The 26,741-nt window shown below is 36.0% G+C and overlaps 2 protein-coding genes across 5 annotated transcripts in view; one reads left to right on the top strand and one right to left on the bottom strand.

Annotated features, from left to right (window-relative positions):
- LOC127440208 (cytospin-B-like) overlaps window positions 1-21,344 on the bottom strand; it is a 204,973-nt gene extending 183,629 nt beyond the window's left edge. For 3 of the 4 annotated variants that reach the window (XR_007897094.1, XM_051696670.1, XM_051696672.1), the window contains exon 1: window positions 21,283-21,344. The gene's annotated coding sequence lies outside the window, so the exon portion shown is untranslated. Of the gene's footprint in view, window positions 1-12,066; window positions 12,117-21,282 lie in introns of all 4 variants that reach the window. The other variant, XM_051696671.1, reaches the window with a different exon arrangement.
- An 855-nt stretch (window positions 21,345-22,199) lies between these two features.
- Window positions 22,200-25,750, top strand: LOC127440215 (mitochondrial import inner membrane translocase subunit Tim22-like). The gene is made up of 5 exons (XM_051696685.1): window positions 22,200-22,374; window positions 22,506-22,772; window positions 23,943-24,139; window positions 25,154-25,226; window positions 25,339-25,750. The coding sequence occupies exons 2-5, from the start codon at window positions 22,529-22,531 to the stop codon at window positions 25,413-25,415; spliced, it is 591 nt and encodes a 196-aa protein (XP_051552645.1). The 5' UTR covers window positions 22,200-22,374; window positions 22,506-22,528; the 3' UTR covers window positions 25,416-25,750.
- The last annotated feature ends 991 nt before the right edge of the window (window positions 25,751-26,741 follow it).

Consider the following 26,741-nt stretch of genomic DNA (forward strand, 5'->3'; position numbering starts at 1 on the left):
GCCCTAATTGTAAGTCATTTCCTTTTCTAGAAATGTAATAAAAAAAGGTATGTCAGACTCATTTTAGCAGTCAGCTCAATTCTTTACCACATACAATTACTGTATATAGATGCAGTGAGCAGTCACACCATGCTACAGCAACAGAACAGAGTTTAACTGTGTAAATAATGCAGAAGAGTGTGTTAGGCCTACAGCCAATACAGACAGTATTTCTGAAATAGCCACCTGTTCTGCAATATGGTATGAGAGAAATAGAAAAAGAAAGTGAGTTTGTGGACTGCAGCTGACTGAATAGCTCTTTTCTAAATGTAAACGCTGATAGAGATGTAAGTAATCAGATTTCGGCACACTGTACAAACTGTAGATCAAGTGATTGAGAAACAGACTCATGATGAGCACCTAAACTAATGAATTATCTAATCATATTTTTCTGCCATGATTTAATGGTGAACTTGTGGTTTGTGTGAGAGGGCTGTACTAAGCTCAACGACCTGAGCTCTTTTTGAAGTGAGTTCTATTGTTTGACTTGCTTTTTCAAATCCCACTATGCCACTAATGTAATATCCCTTCATAAACATGTCGATCCGAAATGCTATTATGGCAAGTACTCTTCTACTTATATAGGGCACAAGCTCTACCTGTGATCAAAGCAGAGACATGAATGATGAGGCTAACATTCCAATATCAAAATGACTCTATTTACTCATCCATTTGCTTGAATTCATTAATCAAAAGAAACCTATTGTGATCCTTTTCTTACCAATGTGGCACAACTACAATGTCAAAGGCAAATGAATCAAGGGCAGACAAGCCAACCCCAGAGTAAATATTCTCCACCCACACACAGTGTCTATTAGCCAATGAATTGTGAGGCCAACACCTACATACTGGTACACAATAAATCCCTTTTCAATATTTAACATGCTACAATGCATAAACAAGACAGAGGCATGTTGTAGTAGGGTCATCTATTCAAATCTTCTAGATGACAACAAGGCACCCACACAATGGACAGACAAGGGTCTCCTTTTATGTCCTACTCTATGACATGGTTATCCCAAATTATAAAACTACAGAATGAACAAGAGGTGCAGCTTTGTTCTGTCATCTGCTTCACACACACACACACACACACACGCACACACACACGCACACACACACGCACACACACACGCACACACACACGCACACACACGCACACACACGCACACACACGCACACACACGCACACACACACGCACACACACACGCACACACACACGCACACACACACACACACACGCACGCACGCCTGCACACACACTCACACAAACACAACATACACTACTGGTGCTTAATTTTCATACAGTGTGTTTAGAGTATAAACAGCTGTCAACACTTAAATTAACTCTTCCGGTGCAACGCGGAGATTTCAGCTCGAGAGTTGTGACGGGATTATCCAAGCATTAATGGGAAGCTTGATATAACTAACCTGTCAAAAACAGGAAGAGCTTAAAGCTCTGTCAAAATAAAAGTCCCACTTAAATGAAATCTCTATTCAACTGGATACATGAAATTGAAGACAGAAAAATATAACTACTGTATAAAAATGTAATATTCAAAAAGTATCAATAATACTCATAATAACAATTACATAATATTAAATGGTTGTATTAATATTATTATTATTATTATTATCTGTTAGCAATATCACAAATGTAAGTGTATTATCAGCATGTTGTGATTCAGTCATAGCAGCCTTGTGCCACAGGTAATCTGATTTGTTTTCTTTAATGTTTTCATTAATACTGTGAAGCTCTGTTGTGCAGCATTTTAATTTACCAAAAAATGTTTTTCGTAAAACAATATATATATATATATATATATATATATATATATATATATATATATATATATATATATATATATATATATGCTATATTTTTATTTGATTAAACTGAACAGTATGTAAGCTGTATGTATCAATTTGATTAAACACCATTTGATCATAGCATTTAATTAAAACCTTTAACATGGAATCCAGAAAAATTCAAACGGAAAACGCATAATTTCTGTCTGTGAGACTTTATGCAGTTCTTTTAATCAAGTCATTTTCTGTGTAATTTCATAAAAAATCTGAGGCTTTTTATTTGTTGATTATAGTATCGATTTAGTATCGATACCGAGGTACCAGGGCTGGTATTGTACCAAATTCAACATTTTGGTATCGGAGCAACCATAGAATATAATATTAAATATTTAAATATTTTAAAATATCCAAAAATCTTTAAAACAAGATACATTCACCTGAGAAGCAGCATAAGATATTTAGACTTATATATCTTGAAAATATATCTTGAATGTAAGTATATTTTGTCTTTATTGCATTGGCAGAAGTATAAACAAGTGAAAAAATACACTTACATACTGTATATACAAAATACACTTATATTTAAGATACATTCTCTGAAAGCAAGTCTAAATATCTTATATGTTGCTTCTCAAGTAAATGCTCAATTTAAGGATTTTTAGATATTTGTAAATGGAAAACAAAACAAAACACTTGATAACAATGTTTTTTTTTTTTTTGCAGTGAATTTTTTTTACCGAATTAAGCTTAAAAGTATTTTTTTCCATTAATTCAGTGAATGTCATTTAGAGGTATTTTTAAAAGATGATTGTGTCCTCTTTATTGTTAGTAAGCACATTTAATACAACCTCAAGGCACAGGCTGAATAGTCGGTTAAGGGCTAATGATTAATCATTGCAATAATCACCCGAATAGTCAAATAATCATTCTAATAATCGTTAGATTAGTCGATTATCAAAATAATCATAGTTGCAGCCCTATTTGAAAAGATGGATTTGATGAGTATCTGGCACTAGTGCAGGACACTGCCTAAGTGATGCTCACAAAGATTTATTCAGTAAAAGACTGCTGATAACCACATTAAATGGAAATATTTAAGAAGCTTCTTGAGTTCAAACAAGATTTTGTGCTCTGTCTATAATTATAATCCAGAAATATAACTTTGTTTTCATGTGGGCTTATAAGGAACAGTGCATTTGAAAAGCCTGTTTGCTCATAGCCTAAAAGCAGAATAACTATTTTATTTGTTTAAACACCAATAAAAAACATGCTCTACACTGTAAAATAGAGTGTTTTTTATTCATGAAAAAATATTATGTGTTTACCTTGATTCTACTACCGTATCCTCCGGAAATAAAGTCACACCTGAATATAAGTCGCATCAGGTCAAAATTGCGTTGTTGAGAGAGAAAAAAAAATGCACAGATAGGTCACATATGTGTATAAGCCGCCAGACTTCACTTCAGCCATTCAGCAGCATGTTAGACCCGCTCCAGCGGGAAGATTACCTCAGCATCTATGCATCGAATCATGGCATATCTAAATCAAGAGTATTAGCTCAAAGTAATCGTGTGTAACAGCTTTTCATATTCTCTTTATGTTTCATGAAAAAAGCACGACAAATAAGCCACATCTATTGTATTTCTATGCTGTGCACAAATAAACAGCTTTTAATCTGTGAGTAAAACAGTATGCCTGTTGTTTTCTATTCATTCATTAATGTTAGCGACTGTCTATCTGTGGATGTTTCTTATACTTGCAATCCTCTTTGCTACAGTATGCACTATCCTGTTCACTGACTGAATGTTTTTACTACGAGTGTGATGAAACGTCATTTTGTGAGGAGTTGCATTTGACAGCGGTCTAGAGTTTGTTAGAAAGATAATTTATGTTATGATGGACAGAATATTTAAACTGGTTGCATAAAGCACTTTATAAAGGAATAATACTCTGAATAGGCTACTTTAACCCTCTGGGGTCGACAGAAGCGCCGGCGCGTCCTGCTGGATTTTTTCCTCATAAAAGCGGAAACAACTTAAAATACTCCATTTTTGGGCATCCAGATAAGTGTAAGACATCATTAGAGACTATAAAGGGTCTACTTTTATTTGTGTACACTCTCAATAACAAAACCTTGTGATTTTCTAAAATAAAGGAAATACACAGGGTGCGCTTTCAGCCGTCTCTGTCTCTGCGAGCATCTTTCTGAAACACGTCACAAAAATGAACTGAAACTCTGCGAATATTTATCACACAAATGTAGCATCTGGACCAATCAGACACACAATTATTCATTATTTAATGAATAATCCAACAGACGTCTCGAGACAAGCAAAGGTCCAAGTAGGCCCAAGCAGACTCCGAGATGTCGGCTCTCCCACTAATCATTATGAGCTTTTACTCCCCCTTTGCTGACACTAGTCCAGCAACTAGTGGACCTCAGAGACATTCCAGGTGGGGGAAGGTAGTCACATGCAAAGCAAAGGAATGTGGGAAGAAGTAACTCACTCCATTCCCCCATAAGAAAGACACATAAAGCCCATAAAACAGACTTTTCTTCATTCATTTATAGACAAACTGTTCTATAAATAAACATGCATATTCTCAGGACATTGTGTGTATGATTATTACTGTCTCGTATAGTGTCTTTTGTACTGTATACCGTTTTATGCATGCTTAATGACAGAACCACTAGATAATGTAAAATTATTGGTATCATGCTTCCAATCAACTTAATCCTTGTGTGATGCCCTAAACATTGGAGTATAGCACCCCCTTATAGCATGCAGTGTATGCTTGTTCTATTAATCAGAGCATAAAGGGGCACAAACTGCTAGTTTACTCCAGTCATGCAAATGAGTCAGCTTCCAAAAAAGGAACTTTTCCCGCTGGAAAATTGCACCTTTCTCATTGGTCAAGCCAAACTCGAGAGGAGTGACCTCCCTCTCTCTCTCTCTCTCTCTTCCCTCTTCTCTCTTTCTCCCTTCTGCTCATGGTTGCTGTTCATGTGGGACTGGAAACACCCGGTCCGACCGCGAGGTCGCAGGCCGGCAGGCCTCAAACACATCAAGCCATGTGTAACTTCCTCGACCATAACGGAGTCAAACTAACACCACAAGTTCATCAGCATTTCTTCATTCAACACGGCAGAAATTGATTGCAACTTCAACACCATCGACTCAAGGAACCATCAAGACTTTCTCCTGAGACTGCATCCGGGCGCTCTCTCAACAGGCAAGGCATTGCAAGTATCATACAATCAACTAACTAAACAGAGGTTTAGTATAAGCTGTGAACCCCTTTGTTAACAAAGGTGCTTTGAAGTAAGAAACTGATGGTTCTTTCAGATGGTTAAATGACTCTTTTCATAGCTTCATTCCCCTATTCTGTTCCGGTTTCATTCACTTTCACTTTTCCATTTCCCATATATGCGTGATTTGTGTATATGTGTTTTAGTTATGTGTTCGTGATTTAGTTAAATAAAGCTTTTGTGTACATTCTTGCGAGTTGATTCTGGTCTGCTTGTAAATCAACATCAATTTAACGATTTGATCACAGCTACATGCTAAGAAAGAGTTATATTTCTGTGGCCATGAAAAATATCCTTTCTAAGAGTTGATAGACGATCAATACTGAGTGTTCGCTGGACGAACAGATTAGTTAACTGTAATGTTAATTCAGCTACATCAAGTTAATTCTATTAACTGATCCAAATATTTATAATTGATTATAACGAGTTATGATTAATTATTCATATTTCCATTTTAAAGATAATTTGACTGTGAGTAAATTATCAGCAAATTAACATTTTTGGGTGAACTATTCCTTTAAGGTTTATTTTCCATTGACCCCTATTGTTCCTAATAAGCCCACTGAGCAATTAACCCATTGAACCTCATGTTAAAAATGGTTAACTAAATTCATAGTCAACTCTACATACAGGATCTATTTTCATTGCAGGGAGAAAACAAATAGGCAGACACCAATGTGATTAAAGCTTGCAGGATTCAAAAATTAAATAAAATAAAAACTGGTTTTGATGTTTAAGGTCTAAATAAAAAAAAATTAAAAAAAAATATCAAAATTGAGTTGTTTATTTAGTAAAATATGAAGCATTTACATTTTAAAAAGCATAGTGGGCTTATTAATAACACATGGGCTTAAATGGTACACATGTTCGTTATAAGCCAACTCTAGACTTTTCACGTTTGTAATTAAATAAAGTAACTTAATTTTGTCAGTTTATCACAAAACACAACATGAGTGTTAGATGAGAGATTAATCTTTAATTTTTTTACAAATTTTATTGGAAGGCTGTTAACATTTTTATAAGAAAACATGTAAAACTTAGATTTGGGTGGGTTTAATTGGGTCACTTCCCCTACTTATTTGGAAAACGGCTTAAAAAAGATGAAGATAATGAAGATGTAAAATTCTAAATAGGTTTGTGTGATAGTAAGGTTTAGGGGTAAGGTTAGAGAATAGAAAAAAAATCATCAGCTCTGTATAAAAACAGTGAAAAGTTCCCATCATTATAGAAAAAGTCATAATGTGATTGTGTGTGTGTGTGTGTGTGTGTGTGTGTGTGTGTGTGTGTGTGAGAGAGAGAGAGAATGTGTTGGAACCATGTTTGACCACGTCAGTGGAGCAACATCTGTACTCCACCTGGAAGTACTAAATGTGTGTGCTGGCCTTTAAAATGCCAAGTCATAAGCATAGCAGGACAGGAAGTTATCTTTTTAGCTATCCTTCTACCCTATTGTGCTATCCCACAACCACCTTCTAGATTATGTACAAAAACAGGAAGTTAAAATTGGCTCATAGAAATGGTACCTTAGGAATTATTAGGGATAAAAGCTCCCACACATAATATAGATGTCTCCCCTATTTTTGGCTTACATGCTCTTATTACAGTCAGTGGCAGTCAATAGCTAATACAAGCTGTTCACAGTAGACTTCTTTATCTTGTATAGTCAAATTTCAACCAGATCAGGAGGGCCAAACAAAGAGAATGATGGGGCAAAGTTTTATTAATAAAACATTCAGCTGAATGTCATAAGGCACAGGACAAAAAGGGACATAATAGTCTCTCTTGTCATACCACAGAAAAGGACAGAGCATGGCCAGGGTTAATTTCTACCGACTTTTCCTTTTCACAGTGTTAAATATAACATATGATATGTTTTTTTTTAATATAATCTATGCCATGGTCAATATCATCAGTACTGGGGTATGAAGCTCATGCCTCATGCTTGCCAGTTTTCATAAAGATTTTATCTTTCTCAGAGATCTGCACCACCCCCCTCCCTGGAGTACAGCTTCCTGTACGTGTGTTGTCAAAGCAGTGCACAAGTAAACACTCCATAGCTTACATTTGGGTCTCTTACTTCTGAAACATTAACCTCATTTGACCTAGAAGTCGACTAAGGTCAAGAATATTCAACATGCTCAAGTGTCTTACCACTCAATGAATGAATGTTACTTTATGCTTAAATTATTCCAAAAAGCATTGGGACGCTTAAGCCACAATTAAAAATGCAAGCATGTCTTTGTACTACAAAACAAAACATCAAAATAAGTGGCATCTATTTTAAAGAAAGGAAGCACAAGCACACTTTTCAACCAAAACAGTTAAGTTGTGTTTTAAAACATAAAACCATAGATATATGGATCAAAATGAAGACAAAAAGGATTTTTACACTTTCTGGTTGTCAAATGTACGTTAGTGGAACATGTTCATAGTTAATGTGATGAACTACACCTGCGGTTACTCTGCTGGGACAGGGGAATTCCCCCTAATATGCGCTGACAATGCGCACAGACGAGGACCGTGTCCGAGGGTCAAGAAAATCTGTGCCGCACGGGGGCAGGCCGCGCGGACTGTGCTAATGTGGAAACCTGAGTCACGCATACTGAGCGCGGAGCGATCAGCAATGCGGACAACCGAAGTATACTCAAGCCTTTAGTTTCAGTCACCATTCACTGGATATTTTTCCATATAATAAATGAATGGTGACCGAAACATTCTGACTAATATCTCCTTTTGAGTTACACAGAAGAGAGAAAATCATACAGGTTTGCAACAACATGAAGGTGAGTAGTGATGACAGAATTTTCATTTTTGGATGAATTATCCCTTTAAGAAAACAAGTCAATCCTCAGCAGTTACATTAACCCTATAACGCTGTGTGTGTCAAATATGATACACAAAGTTTGACGGCGCCTGTTTCACTCTCTGTTCAAGCTGAAAAGCCAAAAAACATATTGTATGTAAGTTTTACATGCTTATGGCACCATCTAGTAGTTACTTGTGAAAAAAATGGTTTCAATGTTTATATCGATCCATTTAAAATGGCACCGGACTTGCGTGAAAAGTGACTCTTATGTTGGGATAAATGACAGCTTATTTTAATAAAGTAAAAGTGACTGTAATGATTATATTGTTACTGATATTTTAAAATATGTATTTGCTGAATATAAGCAACTTGTGCTTGGTTAAAATTTTTTATATTATTATATTGAAAAAGCCAGTTGAAATCCATATGTATCAAACATGATTCAACAGGCTTCAGAGGTATCTCTCAATTACCATTACATTCACGCCCACCACAAAAAACAAAACAAAAAAAATATCATAGAGCTTTGAAAATTCTGACATATACTTTTTATAAGATTTATTTAAAGTGTGAACTAATATTTCTGTGTATATTCATATATGCAGCGTGCTCTGTCATTATAAAGATCTCATTATTTTACATTACAAGCTATTATGTTGTCATCTTACCATAAGTTCCTGAGACTCAGCGAACAAAGTTTTACAATTTCCCTTTTTTGAAATGCCAATATAGTGTTTGGTGCATAAAATACATATGATAAAAATTGTTTATTGAAAAATTTTTTTTATTCATATTGTATTTGATGTGCTGAATGGAACTGTGATACATTTCAATCCATATTTATAGAACAAGGAGAGGAAGTTGTCATGGCCAAACTCTCAAACATTTGGTATCTCTGAAAAGCCCAGGGAGTCCTCTGATAAAAGCCCAGGGAGTCCTCTGATAAAAGCCCAGGGAGTCCTCTGATAATACCCCAAGATTTACCACTGTAGCATGGGCTAAGAAAATCTTAAATAACAAATGTCATATACAAAAATTAATTGCTGGGCCTCAGGAGGATAATGACCTTTAAAGCCTAATGTATCAAATGTGATACATAAAAAAATATGTGCAGTTTTTTTGTTTTTACGATTTCTTTCATATGTCAGGCTTTACAGAGTTAAAAATGACAGCTTAATGCTGACAAAATGCACTGTAAGTGTTAACAGAAGAAATTCTGAGAGAGAACCTTGCTGCTAAATCAGTTATGATGTATTTTGAAAACAGATAATATGTTTATTAAAGATACATAATCTATTTTTATATTAGGTTTACTATTATTATTATAATTTTTATATAATTATTATTAATGTATGTTATTACATACTTATTAAAATTGACTGATTCACAAGGCAGAGAAAATACCTTAAGTATTAAAATACAGAGAAAGTCCTTCAGTTGGAGCTCTAGAGAGATAGAGATGGAGATGAGAGATGTAACAGGTGTTTATCAGGATGATGAATTAGTCTGTTTTAAGTTTCTCCTCACCCTGCAGCTGAGTAGTTATTGGCCTATGCATACACAAAGCATTTTTGCTATTTCTGCCTTTCTTGTCAAAGATGTGTTTAGTGTGAGAGCCCCCCGTCCCCACTGCCAAGGCTGTATGTAGTAATTTTGCTTTATTGATTTTGCTTTCAAAATATAATTAATTTACTGAAACACAAAAAAAATTAATCCAGAAACATTTCTAAATTCAAATTGCACTTCAAATAAAAATAAAAAAATCTATTAAAATAATTAAGTCATCAAAAAAATCATATTTAACCACCTCTCATTTGCTGTCACGCAATTATCAGTCAACAACAACAGGTGGAAAATTAATCAAACAAATTAACATCTAAAGAAAATGATAAATGTAAACATAATAATAATGATAATTGACATATAAATCAATTCAAGGTGTTTTTGAATAATTTTATGATTTGTGAACCTGCAGAGTTGGGTTCACAATGCATGTTAAGCTCGAACTGTTCCATGGAAATAAAGCTAACTTAATTCCAAGCACCTCCTGAGAATGTCTTAGGTCATTTGCAGCATTCTCATAGACAACACTATTCTTTTAAACTGTTTTCAGACAACTGAATTAGAGAAAAAGAGCGAGAACTCTTTACATTCGCATGTTCCGCAAGACACGCTAGAGCTACATGCCTCTGAACAAACAGCGAATCAGACACACGCATCAACAGCTTTTCTGTCGTTTGTTCTTAAAAATATAATAAAGTGTGTTTCTTCAAGTGAGTGTCTTTGTGTCTAACAGCATTTCTTGTCATGTGTCACTCTGACACGTCTTACAGGTTGCCCACCACGTGGCGGATGGATGAGTAAAATTACGCGCCACTGCGCATGAAACAGACAATCCGCGATTTGCAGGTGCTAATTTTAAACCCTGGGCTACTTCACTTTATTTAATATTTTTGCCGATTTCCCAACTCAATGGTTTTTATCATTTCCAATATTGTCGAACATCGTCTGTCAATGAGCATCGATATAGGCATTGGGATATTTGTCAGATATCGTCGATATCCGATTACATTGTCATATCACCCAGCCCTATTAACTAAAAGAGCTGATTTACTCGTGCAGATTCTGGAAATATAGTTTGATAGAAGATTATTGGTTTGATTTGTTCATCTGGATGGATCGGATTTTGAATTTTGAGTTAGTAAAAGTAATTGCAAAAAACAAAAAGTGATGTTAGTTTTTTTCTCAAAACTAACATCACTTTTTGTTTTTTGGTTTAGCATAATTTGTTTGCATTGGATGCTACTTAGATTGATGTTTTGTTCTTTTTGGGGCCACTGTATTACAGGTCATAGTTGTTATTGCATTGCAAAGGGTTCCGTGTGATTTTAAGAACAATTACAGCAACAAGAACATTAGCTACTAAGAGCAGAATCTTCATGAATGAAAACCATCACTGAGCACGTAACATGTAAGATGAACATTTTTTTAAAATGTAGTTTAAAACATGTCTCAAGTTTGTAGAAATGTAATTTGTCCATGTAAGTTTCATACATTTTTGTAATACACTCATAGCATGAAAAGTGGTGCAACCATTAATTAAAAGGTCTTAAAATACTTTCCTTGCACCTTGAATACACACGTGAGTGTACACATCAAAAACGTTTTCAAACATAAACATGTTTTCTTGTGGTTACTCCATTTGACCTGAACAAAATGTGCCTTGTCATAAAACTGTCAAAACATCTAAAGATCTCCTCTCTCTTTTATGGTTGTTTTGTCACATGACAACAAAATCTGCATGTTGGTTCCACCACATGACTTTGATTTGGTGGACAGAATTTTTTTCAAATATTAATATAAGCAAATGTTTCGCTGCTTATTTTTTAAAGAATTAATCCTACAGAGTATTCCAAACTGCTTATGCCAACATTTATATTTTCAATATTTTTAGCTTTTAATGATATTTTACAAATGTACATTTTTATTTTCTTTTTCTCTCCAGACGGTTACACCACTTCGACGTTATTTAGTTTAATGGCCAGAAAAATGCCAAATTTACTTTAAACTGAGAAATTGGAAGCCCGACCATCATAGTAATGGTTTATTCAAGTAGGCCTAATAGTTTGTGTGAATTGCATTTTTAATGTATTTTTCAATAGCGTAGTAGATTCGGCCTCACAACACTGACCCCAACACAAAAGGTGCAATCAAATCAAATTGGTTGCAGAGTTTCAAGTAATAAAAAAAAGTTTCAAGAAACTAAACATCAAAACTCAACCCTGGTTCTATGAAATTATCTGTGGGTTTTGCTGACAGCATTCCTCGCAGTTACCCAGGCTGACTGAGATTTACAGAGCAAGTATGCGGTCCATTTCCTCCACACATTCCTGTCGTCTCAACACAGACCACCAAATGCACTCTAAGATACATGCTCAGCTTCAGGACTCATCTGTCCATTGATCAAAAAGCTAAACTTAATTTCCCTTCCGAATCCAAACCAGATATTATCAAGTCAAAATTAAACAGGTTTCATCTACCTAAAGAAATCATCATCATCCAACATATTCACAAAACAAAATGTGTGATATGGCCAGTTACCTTTAGTTCCAAACTCCTCTGTAGTAGTGGACTTGAAGGCATATGATTTCCTAAAAAAGGCAGGATGAGAATCACAATGAAAGACCAGTCAAGGAGAGTGAAAACACACCTCCATCTGCCAACTCCACAGAAGTGGTTTGAGCAACACTGAGTGTGTTTACATGCACTTTAAAAGTCTGATTAAAGTTGGACTGAAGCAATAATTTGTCTTTTAAAAATGTCATGTAAACACGTTAATCCGACTGAAATCGTAACAGTCTGATTTTTGCCGAATCGAAATAACACACTATTGTTATGCGCATGCTCTGCAAAAACAGAGGTGCTGCGCAACATATATTTAACCCGGAAGTCGAACACAACACAAAGCAGAGAAGAAGAGCAACAACAACAACACGTGTGCCGTTCGTTCAGAAGTGATCATCCTTATGCCCCATAGGACTTTACCATCCACTGTGAGAGCTTTGGAGGACTGAATAGTGTGGAGCTCAAACATAAGGTTTATTCTGAACTCACTTTTAAGTCGTTTTTTGGAAATTCTGTTTCAAGCGATCATACAGCATGGCTACTGTTCTCCCTTCGAAGTGCCCTTTGGAGGCTGATTTATCTCGTTTGTAACACAGGAACACATGGCAAAAGCTAGAAATGTTCACACCTGTGACACATTGATGTTCCTCTAGTTACTGTACTATTCTTTTGTCCATTGACTAATCCTCCTATCTGTTTGCCATAGTAACACTCATATCATACGTAAATGTATATCAACCAACACCCATCTTTGCAGTAGCAATAAACGACTTTCTTTAATAAAACATAATATTTTCATGATCTTATGTAGACTATTTCCATATATTCCATCATACAGTACAATAAAAGATGGTAAGAGATGCATACCATGGCCAAGGTTAGAACGCTAGCATTAGCGCCATGAATGATTTAAACATTACAAATTACACATTATCCACTGCAGTGGTTCCCAACCCTGTTCCTGGAGGTTCCCCAACACTGCACATTTTGTATACAGTATATCCCTTTTCTGACACACCCAAATCAGGTATCGGAGTCTCCACTAACGAGCTGATGAGTTGAATCAGGTGTGTTTGATTAGGGAGATATCCAAAATGTGTAGTGTTGGGTGGCCTCCAGGAACAGGGTTGGGAACCACTGATCTACTGCATACTGTATATATTACTTTCAATTATGATTGAGTGGTTATATATGCTTCTTTTCCTTATCTCATGTGGATTTCATTCATAGAATGAGGCATAAAGCATGATTAGGGCCCTATGAAATCTGTATAATTTCTTTCCAAATTCTGTTTTATTTTTTTCCCCAAAGTCTGCGTTTTCCGTTTTATTTTCTCTGAATTCCGGGTTTTAAAGTTTAAATACATTTTATCATTTAAAAATCTGTTAATCAAATAAACTCAATAAAATAAAAACAGAAAAATCACTTTTCAACATATCATGCATTATATTTATCAAATGAAGGTCTTCTATACTGATCCTCTCACCACAATTCAAATACAAACACAAAAGAGGTTTTTTTATTATTATTTATTTCATTTTATTTATTTATTTTGTCAAATACAGTGCTACACAGTAGAGCTTCACAGTATTAATAAAAGCAGTGATGAAACTTTTGCTTGTGAGATATTGCTTAAATATAATGTATTTATTATTGATAAATTAATATTATTATTATTACTACTACTACTACTGCACTGAATATTGCATTTTACTACACAGAAGTAATATGCATATTTCTGTCACATTTTTCAATTTTGTTAAATGGAGCTTTTATTTTGGTGTTTTGACACAAAGCAGGATGTTTTTGACGACTTCACTTCTCACCTCCGGAAAAGCAGTTCGTTGGGCTGATGAGCTTATTAAACTGCAGTGCAAAAGGCTATGATTTAATTATATAAATTCACCACCTGCATGTGCAATGCGCTTCACAGTGAATAAAGTGCTCTGCTCTTTGTCATTAATACTCACAGAGCACGCATGATGTGAATGATGCGGTTAATGCTTAAGCAATGGCTTCTCACATTCACCTACTGTTGAAGTGCGCAGCTCATGCAAACCTTATATTGTATTTGTTTAATTAAATCTCAGCCTTTTGTGGTTTAATCATCAAACTAGGACATATCATGATTTTTATTTGATTAATTGTGCATTTTTACATAAATTTTATCTTAAATATGTCAAATTCCATGACATTCCATGTTTTATGGTTAATTCCGTTTTTATGTCTGGATTCCGCAATTCTGTCCATGTTTTCCTCAATGCGGAAAATAATCATAGGGCCCTACATGATCTTTATTAAATATGCAGCCTGAAGCAAATGACAGGTACAGATACAGAACTGTTTAAGTCTACAGACAACAAATACCAGCGATCACTAGGACAATAAAGACAAACCATATATTTTCTTAATTGTCTATTTATTCACAACCTCTCTCCTCAGTCTAAATGTTATTATTAAACTTTACACAGAGATTATAAGGATGAAAGTGAAGCTAAGCAGAGCTCTTTTAGTTAGAACAATCCAGGACCAAATTGTGTCATCTTCTGCCTTCGAGCATCACCATAAACACAATGGATAACGTACATCAGATCTGCTCCAAAATCAACATGTAAAGAATGTAAGAAATGCATGTGGCTATAAAGTTGTCCATGTTGTTGTGTCTATTGTCTGCTTCTCCAAAGTAGCGTCTCGTAGCTGTAGCTGACTTCTTCTGACTACTATGTAGTTAACCGGAAAACATCTGCATCACTTCCTCAGCTGACATCCTTTCTTCACCTATTTGATTGTGCATTGTGTCATGTATACTTGGACAGAGAGATGAACAATGCAAAAACCTGTGGTAGTTTGATTATAACTGCCCATGTAAACAGACAAAGAGTGTGCGCTTACATCTACATCTGCAAGTATCAGTTCACATCTTGATTGACGTAACATCTTGTGGAAAGTGCTGTTTCAGATTAAGACTAAAATAAGTATTCAAATAGCTTTTGATGAGCTATTCAGGCTTCACACATTCAGTGCTTTAAAACATTTACTGTGCACTAGGGATGTCAGTTTTCAGACATTTTCCAGATCAATCGTCGTGGAAATTAAGGATCAATTAATAAATGAATCGTTAACATTAATACCGCAAAACACGCATGGAGGACTTCAAATAATGTGTGCATGTAGCCTACTCTTTAAATATAATTTCAATTATTACACATTAGAAATTAAAGTATTGGCATTTTCCTCTTAAAATATTCTTAGTTCAGTGTATTTTAATACTCTATTTAGTACAAATTTGTGAATTATTTAATTACTGTTAAAGAATTACTGTTAGTAATAACTTGTATACATAATATACATGCATTTGTTAATAACAGGTATTGTTGACACATATTTCTACTGCATTTGGTTTCCCTGACAACTAAACATGTCTGATGTTGCCAGGGCACTTCTACTTTTAAATGTTGAAAATCCCTACTTCTCTATCAGCTATTAAGAGAATAGGTCAATGCTTTGAAACAACAGGTGATGTTGCCAGAAAAAAGGATCTGGAAGGCCCAAAGCCTCTTCATGCAGGGATGACCACCTGCTGAAATGTACAGTTCTCAAAGACAGGGAAAAAAGCCTACAAAAACTGTCAGCAGAATTCAAGACCTCAGAAAGCAAGACTCTTTCAAGAAGAACAATAACCAGAAGGATATCTAATGCAGATTTTGTGACTAGAAAATGTGTTGAAAAGCTATTGCTGTCTCAGAAAATAATCAAAGACAGAATGAAGTTTTTGGCAGAATATGGAAAGTTTGATTCAGAGTTGTGTAGTGATGAATCACGATTTGAGTTGCATGGTGATGCTCCAGAGAGGTTTCTTCGAAGATCTGGTGAGAAATACAATAGTGAATGCATCTCTACCACAGTGAAGCGTGGAGGAGGAGGTGTCATGGTGTGGGGAGCCTTTTCAACTGCTGGTACTGGCGAGCTGCTTCACTGTGAAAAGTCAATTAATGCTTTGGATTACAGGAGAATATTGCAAAAAGGCTTGCTTCCCACAATTGAAAAGTTGTTTTCTAGAGAGGAACGATCAAATGTTATTTTTCAACAAGACAATGCTCCTGCCCACACTGCAAAGACAACCATGAAGTGGCTTGAGAACAAGTCCATCAGGATGTTTTGGCCTGGTCAGTCCAGATTTGAACCCTAGAGAATAGGGTTGTAAATCGCCAGTTTCATCACGATACGATCTTGTATCGATTCTCTTAGCCATCGATCCAATGTTTGCCGTTACCTCAAAGTCTGCCACGATACGATTCAATTCGATTCAGGGGCCTGCGATCAATATTACAATATTATGTGCCTATTTTACACAACTACATTTATTATGGCAAAAATGCAACCAAAATATAATTTGAATATTTTATTGAGCTCTCTGAAAAGTGCAAATCCAGTATCCACTTTGGGACATCCACAATAAAATAAGGTAATTCAGTTAATACAGAAATTTTTTAAAATACAAAATAAGGTCATACAATCACATACAAGTGTTCATCAATCGTTTGATGACAGCGCACTGCCTTGTGGAATGAGGTAAACACTACAGTGACAATTTGTTATCTCTACAATAGTCAAGCAATTCTTTCAATCCAAAATACTTACATACCCACGACAGGAGAATACTGTATGTGCTATCCGTGTTTTTTCATGACTACATCTTCTGTTACAGTTTACTGTGATAAATGTTAGTAAGGGTGTTGATGTGAAGATGTGAAAATTTGATGTGAGGGTCAGAATGAGGGTGGGAAATTATCATGTTTTACAAATAGAGTATATGACTGTTTTTCAAGGAACATATTAAAATAAAAAAGGCATGTCATGACCCCTTTAAAATTGGAACTGATCTAAAAACCTCATGCATATTACACAGAAATACTACAATGATAGTGAAAAGAAAATCATCAAATCTACAGAATAAACACAAACCAAATTAGACCTAAGTGATGGTCTGTTCAGAAAAGATGGATTTTATTCTGAATCTGATAGTGCTGCACAGACTGTGGAGTAAGCTTTATGTAGGACAGTGTGTTCTAGAGAGCTCAGCTCTCGATGCCAAAGACACACTTGCTATTTCCTTTGATGGTTTAACCAGAAAAAAATCTTGAGGGTGTAATTACCTACAAATAGCAACAGAGCGGGGAATTTAGGGAAGTTTTACTTTGGCTGTTTTTAGCTAAGTATGAAAGTTTTCAAAAGAAAAATGGCTAGTTTTTTACAGGGTTTCATCTCCCTGCTGTCTTACCATGCTGGAGGACGGAATATGCCTCCAATTCTGATTGACTTACCATTAAGCTGTCCTAGTAGTCCAAACAGTTAGTATGCAAAACGGTATTAACGCACCATGGGCGTCATTCATTAAATACGAACAAAACCAATTTTTTTGTAGGCTAAATCGTTCGTAAAGCTTTCTGACATAAATGCTTGGATTAATGAAAGTTTTCATGTTTTCAAAATGTTAGTTGGTACAAACAAAATTCTGCTCTCGAACAGGTGTAAATCGTGTGTAAGACATCCGAACGTTTTGTGTTCTTTCGAGCAAACTGCCATGGAAACATTTTGATAGAAGTGAAATCAAATACCAGGGCTTTTTCTGCATTTACATTTTTTCGGCGGCTGCCGAAGCACAATTTTGGGCCACCAAAGCAAATTATATGAAATTCACCTTGCTTTTGGCACTTTATAATCACTAAATATGCTTCTTATGTGGAATGCCGATGTGCGTGGGGTGCCTGAAGACTGGTTTCGCGTGTTGTGTGATCCACAGAGAATCACTCGCGCAAGTGACTGCTCTGATCTACTACTGTATACAGGAGCATGCAGGTGCGTGCGCATCAACCAGGATTCCCTTGGTATGCGAGCTATGTGACAGGATAGCACTGAATGCATCACATGCACAATTAAACTGGGCTTCCCTCGATATCGTGGCGCAGATGACAAAACTTCTGCAACCCATTTGAACTGAATGAGAATGACCTATTTTAAAGCGCTATGGAGCACTTTAACCATGTCAAACAACAGAACTGACATTCTAAACAGCATTTATGAAGGAAAGAGAAAACACCTGCCCTGCACCAGCATCAATTACAAGACTTTACACATCTACACATCAACACCCTTACTAACATTTTTCACAGTACACTGTAACATAATTTTTCATTACAACTGAAAAATGTTACATTTTTAAATGTGTTTAGGCTATTATTTTTTCCTAACAAATAAACTGTTTATTTTTTAAGAAAGACTAACTGGCTAACCACTTTAATGAGGAGCCATCTATGGTCTTTCCTGTGATTATGGCATTATAAATACAACTGTTAAACCATGAAAGTACTATGGTAAACATATGGGCAAGTACAATGTACAAAGTCATGCTTTCTGTTTTAATAAAGTTCCTGTTCTGATGATGTTGGAGCTTAGGAAACAAACAGTAGCAACTGGATCTTAGCAAAGGGTCAATTCACTAACATATGGTACACATATTTAACATTTTACAAATCTGGGGTGTATGCAGCGTTTGTGAATCCAGAGGAACGTTTTCCTGAAGGTTCATTTTACGCCTAAATTACTTTGAATTTACTCATATATTTATGAAAGTTTCATGAATGAGGCCCAATGTGTCTAAAAAATTATGAGGGACTTCCGTTCATTGTTATGACTAAACACAAGGAACAACCTATGTCTGGAATATAACCATCAGTATTAGGTTACCCCATTATGAAAGCACACGTGACAGAAGACTGCATCTGTCCCACTAATGAGTCCTTTCACTCTGTTTAACCTTGTGCGACCCCACGTCCACATGTCTGGACGTTGTATTTTGGCTTCGCTATACGCAACGCATAATTTAAATGAATTAAATCTGACTGAATATGGTTCACAACACTCAACACTGTCATTTAAGGGTTAAACTTCTGGCGCACCACGTCACGTGACACAACAGCATGGCGTTGATTTCCGTGAAGCGCTTCTAAGGGCGCAGAGCCAACAAAAGTGCCTCTGGTACGAAATATCTTTACGTTTCTTCATTGAAACCTGTTTGGTTGTAAAGAGTAGCATCTCTAGTTTCGTTTGATATGACGCTTTAAAAAGTCATTCATTTTTTCATAATAAACATGATGTCCACATACGTGGATTTTGAGATATTATTCCCTCAAAATTTGAAAAACATGTTAGTTATTTTGAATAACACTCAACAATAACAAATCTGTGAATCATTTTGTTTCATTTTAATATAAATTTTGTACTATAACTGTACAATAAGGTTCTATTCAATAACATTTCGAACTGTTCTGAGGCCAGTGCAGACAGACAGCACACTGGAGGTTAAGTCATCAACTAAATATGGAGCAATGGAGCAAGGGGACATGACTTTTCTATGCAGCTAAGTGCATTCACTCCGACGACCAAAGGCTGCAGATGATTTAGACTACTCAACATGTTTGGACAATGATAACGAGTACATAGATTCAGAAATTATAATGAAAATTTTTATTTTAATATGGTTGGCAGTGATTTGATAATGCTGGCCATTACTTTGAATCAGAAATATTTATTCAGCTATATAGAAAATCAGCTGTAATGTCTGTATCGTCTCAAAAAAATGAATAACCAACACTCCTGGAAACATAATAAACAATTTGATGAAAAAAATATCACTTTCGATGGTTTGGTATCATTTTAAATTTCACAATTAAGTCCCGCTGTCCACATATGTGGACATAAATTTTTGGTCTGGGAAAAAAAAATTGTTGCTAGTTTATTAGGTGCTACTAGTTAGAAATCAAAAATGGAAATGGAAATGGAAAATGCACAAAGCAGTCATGCTCAGTCTGAGGAGGTTAAATGTATATGAGAATATGTCGCGGATGAAAACGGATACAGTTAAATTTCACAAAAGGCTTTGTTGTCATATCGTAATGTGTGTGAGCAATTAATGAACCTTTAGGGATCTATTACAGTAAAAAACACAAAAGCAACTACTCACAGATGCCCATAGTAAAAACTAGCGAACTTCTGCCACCACTGCAAAAAACTCTAAACAAGAACAAATGGTGAGAAGAAAAGAATGGAGGTATTCCAAAACACACAAGTGCCTACTTAAAACCTACTTACATACAAGTGGAAGTAGTAGCCTAAATTGTATCTAAAAATCTAACTCTGCACTCCAATTCTTAACAATATATAGAAACAGATAGATAGACAGACAGACAGATAGACAGAAATACAGATAGATACAGTAGATAGACAGACAGACAGTGAGATAGAAAGACAGACAGACAGATAGACAGATGGACGGATGGACAGACAGATACAGACAGACAGAAAAACAGACAGACAGACGGACGGACGGACGGACTGATGGACGGACAGACAGAGACAGTACATAGATAGACAGACAGACAGACAGACAGACAAAAATACAGATAGATACAGACAGTAGACAGACAGACAGACAGACAGACTGACAGAAAGACAGATACAGACAGACAGACAGACTGACAGAAAGAAAGAAAGAAAGAAAGAAAGAAAGACATGATGTACGATTTATAGACGAATATTCTTGTTCAGAAACATTCGATGTTGATTTCACATATTGAATAATTCGCTTTATTGGTTGCAATAACGTGAGCCTGAAGTTTAAAGAATTCTAATCAGTTTCTTAACTAAACCTTCAGAATCTTAAAAATCGCCTTTAAATATATGACATATTGCAAAGTCGTGCACAAATTCAAAAGTCGTCCAGTCAAATGATCCCCGCAGTGCCTGTAGTTCACACAGCTATCGTGACAGAACTACTGCAGTACCTCACACTCTCCTGTCTGTCACAGCATCGCTGTCCAAAGAAGATGTCACGCGAAAAATAACATACATTCAAATAAAATAATGACATGTGAACAGTAAATCAACCACTGTTCGTCTATGTTTCTCAATGAAAGGTTGGTGACATGGCTCATCAACTACGGCTCGCTCTCACTCGCGCACGCAACACAACATGAGAACGGCCGTTGGTGAAAGTGCGGGTAAGTGCAGTGTACGTCCCAATGACGACCATAAAAGATTCCTTAAAGCGACAAAACGAATAGAACTGAGTCCTTACAGTAAAAAAGGATGTAATAGACAACAAATTGATAATAAACAGAGGTTGAGACTCACCTGTACCCCGCCGTTGAGGAGCGCTGCTGTTCTTCACCGAAGAAGATGCTCGAGCGCCGAATCCGACTTCTCCGCCAGGTGGAGCGCGCGACATGTTGGTGCAGTGAACGAGAGGCACGCTGGGTAATGTAGTCCCTTTTTGAAGATGTTGTTTGATCAGAGCCCTTCTACCAAATTAACCTACAAGCTTAACAACAAAAAGCACAACACCGCGTCCGAGGGAGGACACCAGAGGCTTTTCTTTTTGAATGGATGTCTATGGAGGAGATGCTTGAGTGTGCTGAATAAACTGCTTTTGTGAGAAAACAGCTTAAAACTTAATAAATTGGCCGCCTGTCCTGTAATCTTCAACATGTTTTACACAAAAAAATAATTTTGTAGTGAAGTATGTGTAGAGTTTACTACGATAAAAATGGCTGTTTTATAAGAAAAGACGCAGACAATTTCGCGACAAGAAAGTGTCGGTTTACTTCTCTCCCCATTCATATCAATGGTATCCGCAAACTGTGACTTACTGTCGTAACCTGCTAGTTGACCGCTCTTTCCCGTGGATAGATATCTATGGGTAAGATCGCCGTGGTTGTAAGAGAGGTTTCAAAAAATCTCTGCTTTGATTATTTATAGCAGCTAACTGTATGTGTGTGTGTGTGTGTATATATATATATATATATATATATATATATATATATATATATATATATATATATATATATATATATAAGAAAGAAACACACAAAACACTCATGTTATCGTTATATAAAATATAAAATAGATTTACAACCTCGCTTAGAGGGCATTCATGATCGCTGGACTGCTAACAATAATGTTGACCAAAATACTTTTCCCAGAAATGTCAGCATTTATTTGGACTGTACGACCACGTGGAATCGTTTGAGTTTCTTTGGTTCTTATTATGTTTTATCATTACGTATATTCCTTGTGTAAGATGTTCTTGGTATTAATTATTTAAAAAATATTTTGCCAACCAATGCAATACCAGGGTAATCTTCCTTTCTGTCGAATCTGCGGAAGCAAATTTTGTTTCTAGAAATATCTCGCATAGACATGTGTGGAGTGACACAAACATATAAGGTGAAATATAAGTATTTATGGACCTTTATAACTAACTCAGCCGTGTGATTTGTAATTTCTGTGATCAAAACATTTAATTGTTTTGTTTTATTTTCTACCTAACATGGGCGAATGTGCTTTTGTTGTTCTAGTTTATTAAGAACACGTTTCCAACATGGCTGCGCCCGCAAACAGCAGAGATGCTGCAGGTCATTCAGCAAGTGTTTCAACAGCGGAAAATGTTCCACTACAGTATAGTCTTCTTTTGGATCACCTTATCGGTGAAAAAAGGCAAATTAAAGACTTGAATCCGACTGTTATGGGTGCATTACCGAGTCCTCAGAAAACGGAGGAGCAGAAGATGATCGAGAGGGGAATGGAGAGCTGCGCCTTTAAATCACTGATCGCATGTGTCGGAGGTAACACGCTGACAGACGATTGCTTCTTAAACATGTCTTTATATGGCATATATATATATATATATAGCACCCAAAAATAAACTAAACCAGTACCAAAATTATCTGATTACGCCTCTGTTGTCAACACTGACAGTTCTGCACTTAGTGTCATGATGTTAGGATTTAAAGGTTCTTGTGGCGTCTTGATATTAAAGAGATAGTTCACCCAAAAATGAAAATTCTCTCATCATTTACTCACCCTCATGTCATCCCAGATATGAATGACTTTCCTCCTAATGCAGAACACAAAATAAGATTTTTAGAAGAATATTTCAGCTCTGTTGGTCCATACAACTATAAACTATATGGAGACCAAAACTTTGAAGCGCCAAAAAAACAAAAAGGCAGCATAAACGTAATCCATACGACTCCAGTGGTTTAATCAATGTCTTCTCAAGCAATCTAATTGGTTTTGGGTGAGAACAGACCAAAATCTAACTTCTTTTTTTAACTCTGCATTTTGCCATTGCAGTCGCTAGGCACAATCATGATTTCAAACTCGATTACACTTCCTAGTGCTTGACGCATGTGCAGAGCACTAGAGGGCGCTATAGGAAGTGTAATCGAGCTTGAAATCATGATCGCTAAGGATACTGCTGATGTTTAGATTGATAGTGAAAAAGAAGTTATGTTTTGGTCTGTTCTCACAAAAAAATAAAATGATTAGATCGCTTCAGAAGACATGGATTAAACTACTGGAGTTTTATGGATTACTTTTATGCTGCCTTTGTGCTTCCTGAAGCCTCAAAGTTTTGGTTACCATTCACTTGCATTGTAAGGACTTATACAAGATATTCTTCTAAAAATATTTGTTGTGTTCTGCAGGAGAAAGAAGGTCATACACATCTGTGATGGCATGAGGGTGAGAAAATGATGAGAGAGTTTTCATTTTTGGGTGTTAAAAATAAAATAATTGGTATTAGATATTAATGTAGAGTTAGTCAAACCCCTGTAATACATACCAATAATCACTTGAGATGCTACAGAGATTTCATACGGATGTTGGAAGTTGAGGAAGTGTTGAATGATACTCCATACTGCCAAGATTAAAACAGTCAATTGAGGAACTGATGATGCTTTAATTCATAGACAAGATACAATTGGTCTGATTCCTAATTTTCTTCCCTGCAGGGTTTGTGTTAGGAGGTGCTTTTGGTATCTTCACAGCCGGTATTGACTCCAATGTAGGGCTTGATCCTAAAGACCCTCTTAGAACCCCCACAGCGAGAGAAGTTCTGAGAGACATGGGACAGCGAGGAATGTCATATGCTAAAAACTTTGCCATTGTGGGTGCCATGTTTTCATGCACAGAGTGTCTAATAGAATCAGTGAGTACCATCTACCATATGTCTTCTCCGGTCTGTGTGTCCATCTTTGTCATCTTTACCCTGTTAGACCTTAGTTTTCTCCCAATCACAATGCATATGTTTCCTGGATGGCATACTAAATATATTATGCACATAAACAGTTAGAGGCAGATCATCATCCAAACTAAAATGTTTGTACAGCAGTAGCACTAACTAGTAACATGTATAGATGCATATTAAATCAATTAGGGCAGTTCTATAAAACTTCATTTTAATTAATAATAATTATTCTGTGATCATTCACTCACCTTTATCTTGATAAACCCATAGGACTTTCTTTCTTCCATGAATGGAAAAAAGATTCATGCATTTTTCCATGTATGGAAAAAGTTGCAATGAAAGTGAATGAAGACTGAGTTTAATCTACCCAACATCTTTTGTGCTCCATGGAATTATTAATTGTGGAAGTTGTAGTTGAAGGTTTCTTAACGTGTTTAGGCTATTAGTTTTTCATAACAAATACTATAGTTTATTTTTAGAAATACTATCTACATTAGCTTAAACACAGTAGTGTGGAGCAATCCATGGTCTGACCTGTGCTTATGGCCTTATCATTACAAATGCCATAGTTAAACAATGAAAGAACAATGGTAAATGTTCATGAAGGCAAGTACAAGTTACAATGGTTAAAAGGGGTTAAAATCTGGACTTCCATGTACAAATGGACTAATTGTTGAACAAAGTTTTCATCCTGTTCTATTTGGTCATGTTTGCCTTATTCTAAGAGATAATTTAAATCATTAGGCCTGTGCCCTTTTGAACTCATATTATTCTTGTTCAAATATAATGTCCAAACAAATGCATGCAGTTACAGTCTCTAGTTACCTTCATCACTTTTTGTGGGGCAGAGTGGCCGAGTGGCTAGTTACTTTGGAATACCACTGGCCACAGTGGCCGGTGAGCCAAAAAGTAAATGTCAAGCCCTGGTTTCAGCACTAATCAGGTCTGAAGGATGGTCTCATTTCTCTCTCCTAGCATCGTGGGAAGTCCGACTGGAAAAATGCAGTATATAGTGGCTGTGTTACAGGTGGTGCCATTGGACTAAGAGGTAAGCTCAATTCCTTGCAAGGTTGTTAAAGAACATAATGCAGTATAATTAGACATGGCGTTAGGTTTTGCACTGTACGAATAACACTGAAAGCTGTTATTCTCTTCACCAGCTGGTCTCAAGGCTGGAGTTCTGGGCTGTGGTGGTTTTGCAGCTTTTTCTGCTGCCATCGAGTATTACCTCCGATGAACATCAGCTTCAGGACTGTTACCATGTACTGTTGTGAGTTCTTCACAGTATAATGGACACATCATCATGGGGGACATTTGAGTGTGATCTTCCACTCTCTTGCTGAAAAAGAAGTGTTCCAATCCCACCAGAAGAAATGAATAAATAAGATGCCAAACTCAGAACTGGCACATTATTTTTTTGCGGGATGTCTGGGCCCTTTTGTCTTAAAGCATCCTCAAAATGTCAGCCCATTGGTTTTATGTATGATCAACACACCATGTGATGGCACTTCTCCTTTGGTTACCTCCCAGGCCAAAACTTTAATATTTTGACATAAATATAATTTAAATGAAGTATCAGTCAGTCTTCCTTTAAATTTTTCTCACTTGATCGCAGACATGTTTTGTGTGGTGGAATGGCTTTTGGTGAAGCTGTTTGTATCAGAAACATACCCAGTAAAGTGTACCCAATAATGTTTTATGTTGTTTGAGTCTCTGTGAGAAATAAGATGACATGTACGGTTTTTAATTTTGGCTTCGGAAAAAATATAGATGTGTAAAATGTAATAAAATCAGTAAACCTTTTCAATAAGGTTGTATTCGTTAACATTAGTCAAAGCAAGTTAACATGAGCTAACAATATACACAGCATTTATTATTCTTGGTTAACGATAATGTCTACATATTCTGATCAAGTTGAAAATTGTATGTTAACATTAGTTCATGCAAGATGAACTAACATGAACCAATAGTATTTTGATAAATGAACATTAAGATAAAAAAATTATGTAAAAATAATTGTTCATTGTTGGTTCATGATTCCTAACGCATTAATTAATGCATGCGAATACAACCTTATTCAAAGTCCCTTTCAAGGCAAGCCAGTCCACTCGGCAGCCATCTTTGGAATGCTTCCATGCACCTATTTCTATGGATACAAGTGTCATGAAAGTGCAGCTCCTATCTATTTGAATGGGGAAAGATTGAAATCTCCAAAACAGCTGGTCACGCTTGCAATCAAATAACAGATATCTAATCAGCAGTAAAATAAAACAACACTGGTGTCATAATTTGTGCTGCTTTCCCTCAGATCATGCTAAAAAAAACGGCATTTTCCTGGCTAATCTAGCGAATGTCGCATGTGCGTTCTAGAGTTGATTGACGGGCAGTGTCTGTATTGAAAAGGTAATTGGCTCTTTTACCTGTAAGGCGGGACTTCCATTTCTATATTGGGTGTTCCAATTTCTCCCATTAATTTTCAAGGAATATTCCAGGTTCAACACAAGTTAAACTCAGTCGACAGCATTTGTGGCATAAAAAATATTTTTGACTTGTTCCTCCTTTA

This window comes from Myxocyprinus asiaticus, chromosome 4, assembly GCF_019703515.2.
Source record: "Myxocyprinus asiaticus isolate MX2 ecotype Aquarium Trade chromosome 4, UBuf_Myxa_2, whole genome shotgun sequence".
Classification (NCBI taxonomy): domain Eukaryota; kingdom Metazoa; phylum Chordata; class Actinopteri; order Cypriniformes; family Catostomidae; genus Myxocyprinus; species Myxocyprinus asiaticus.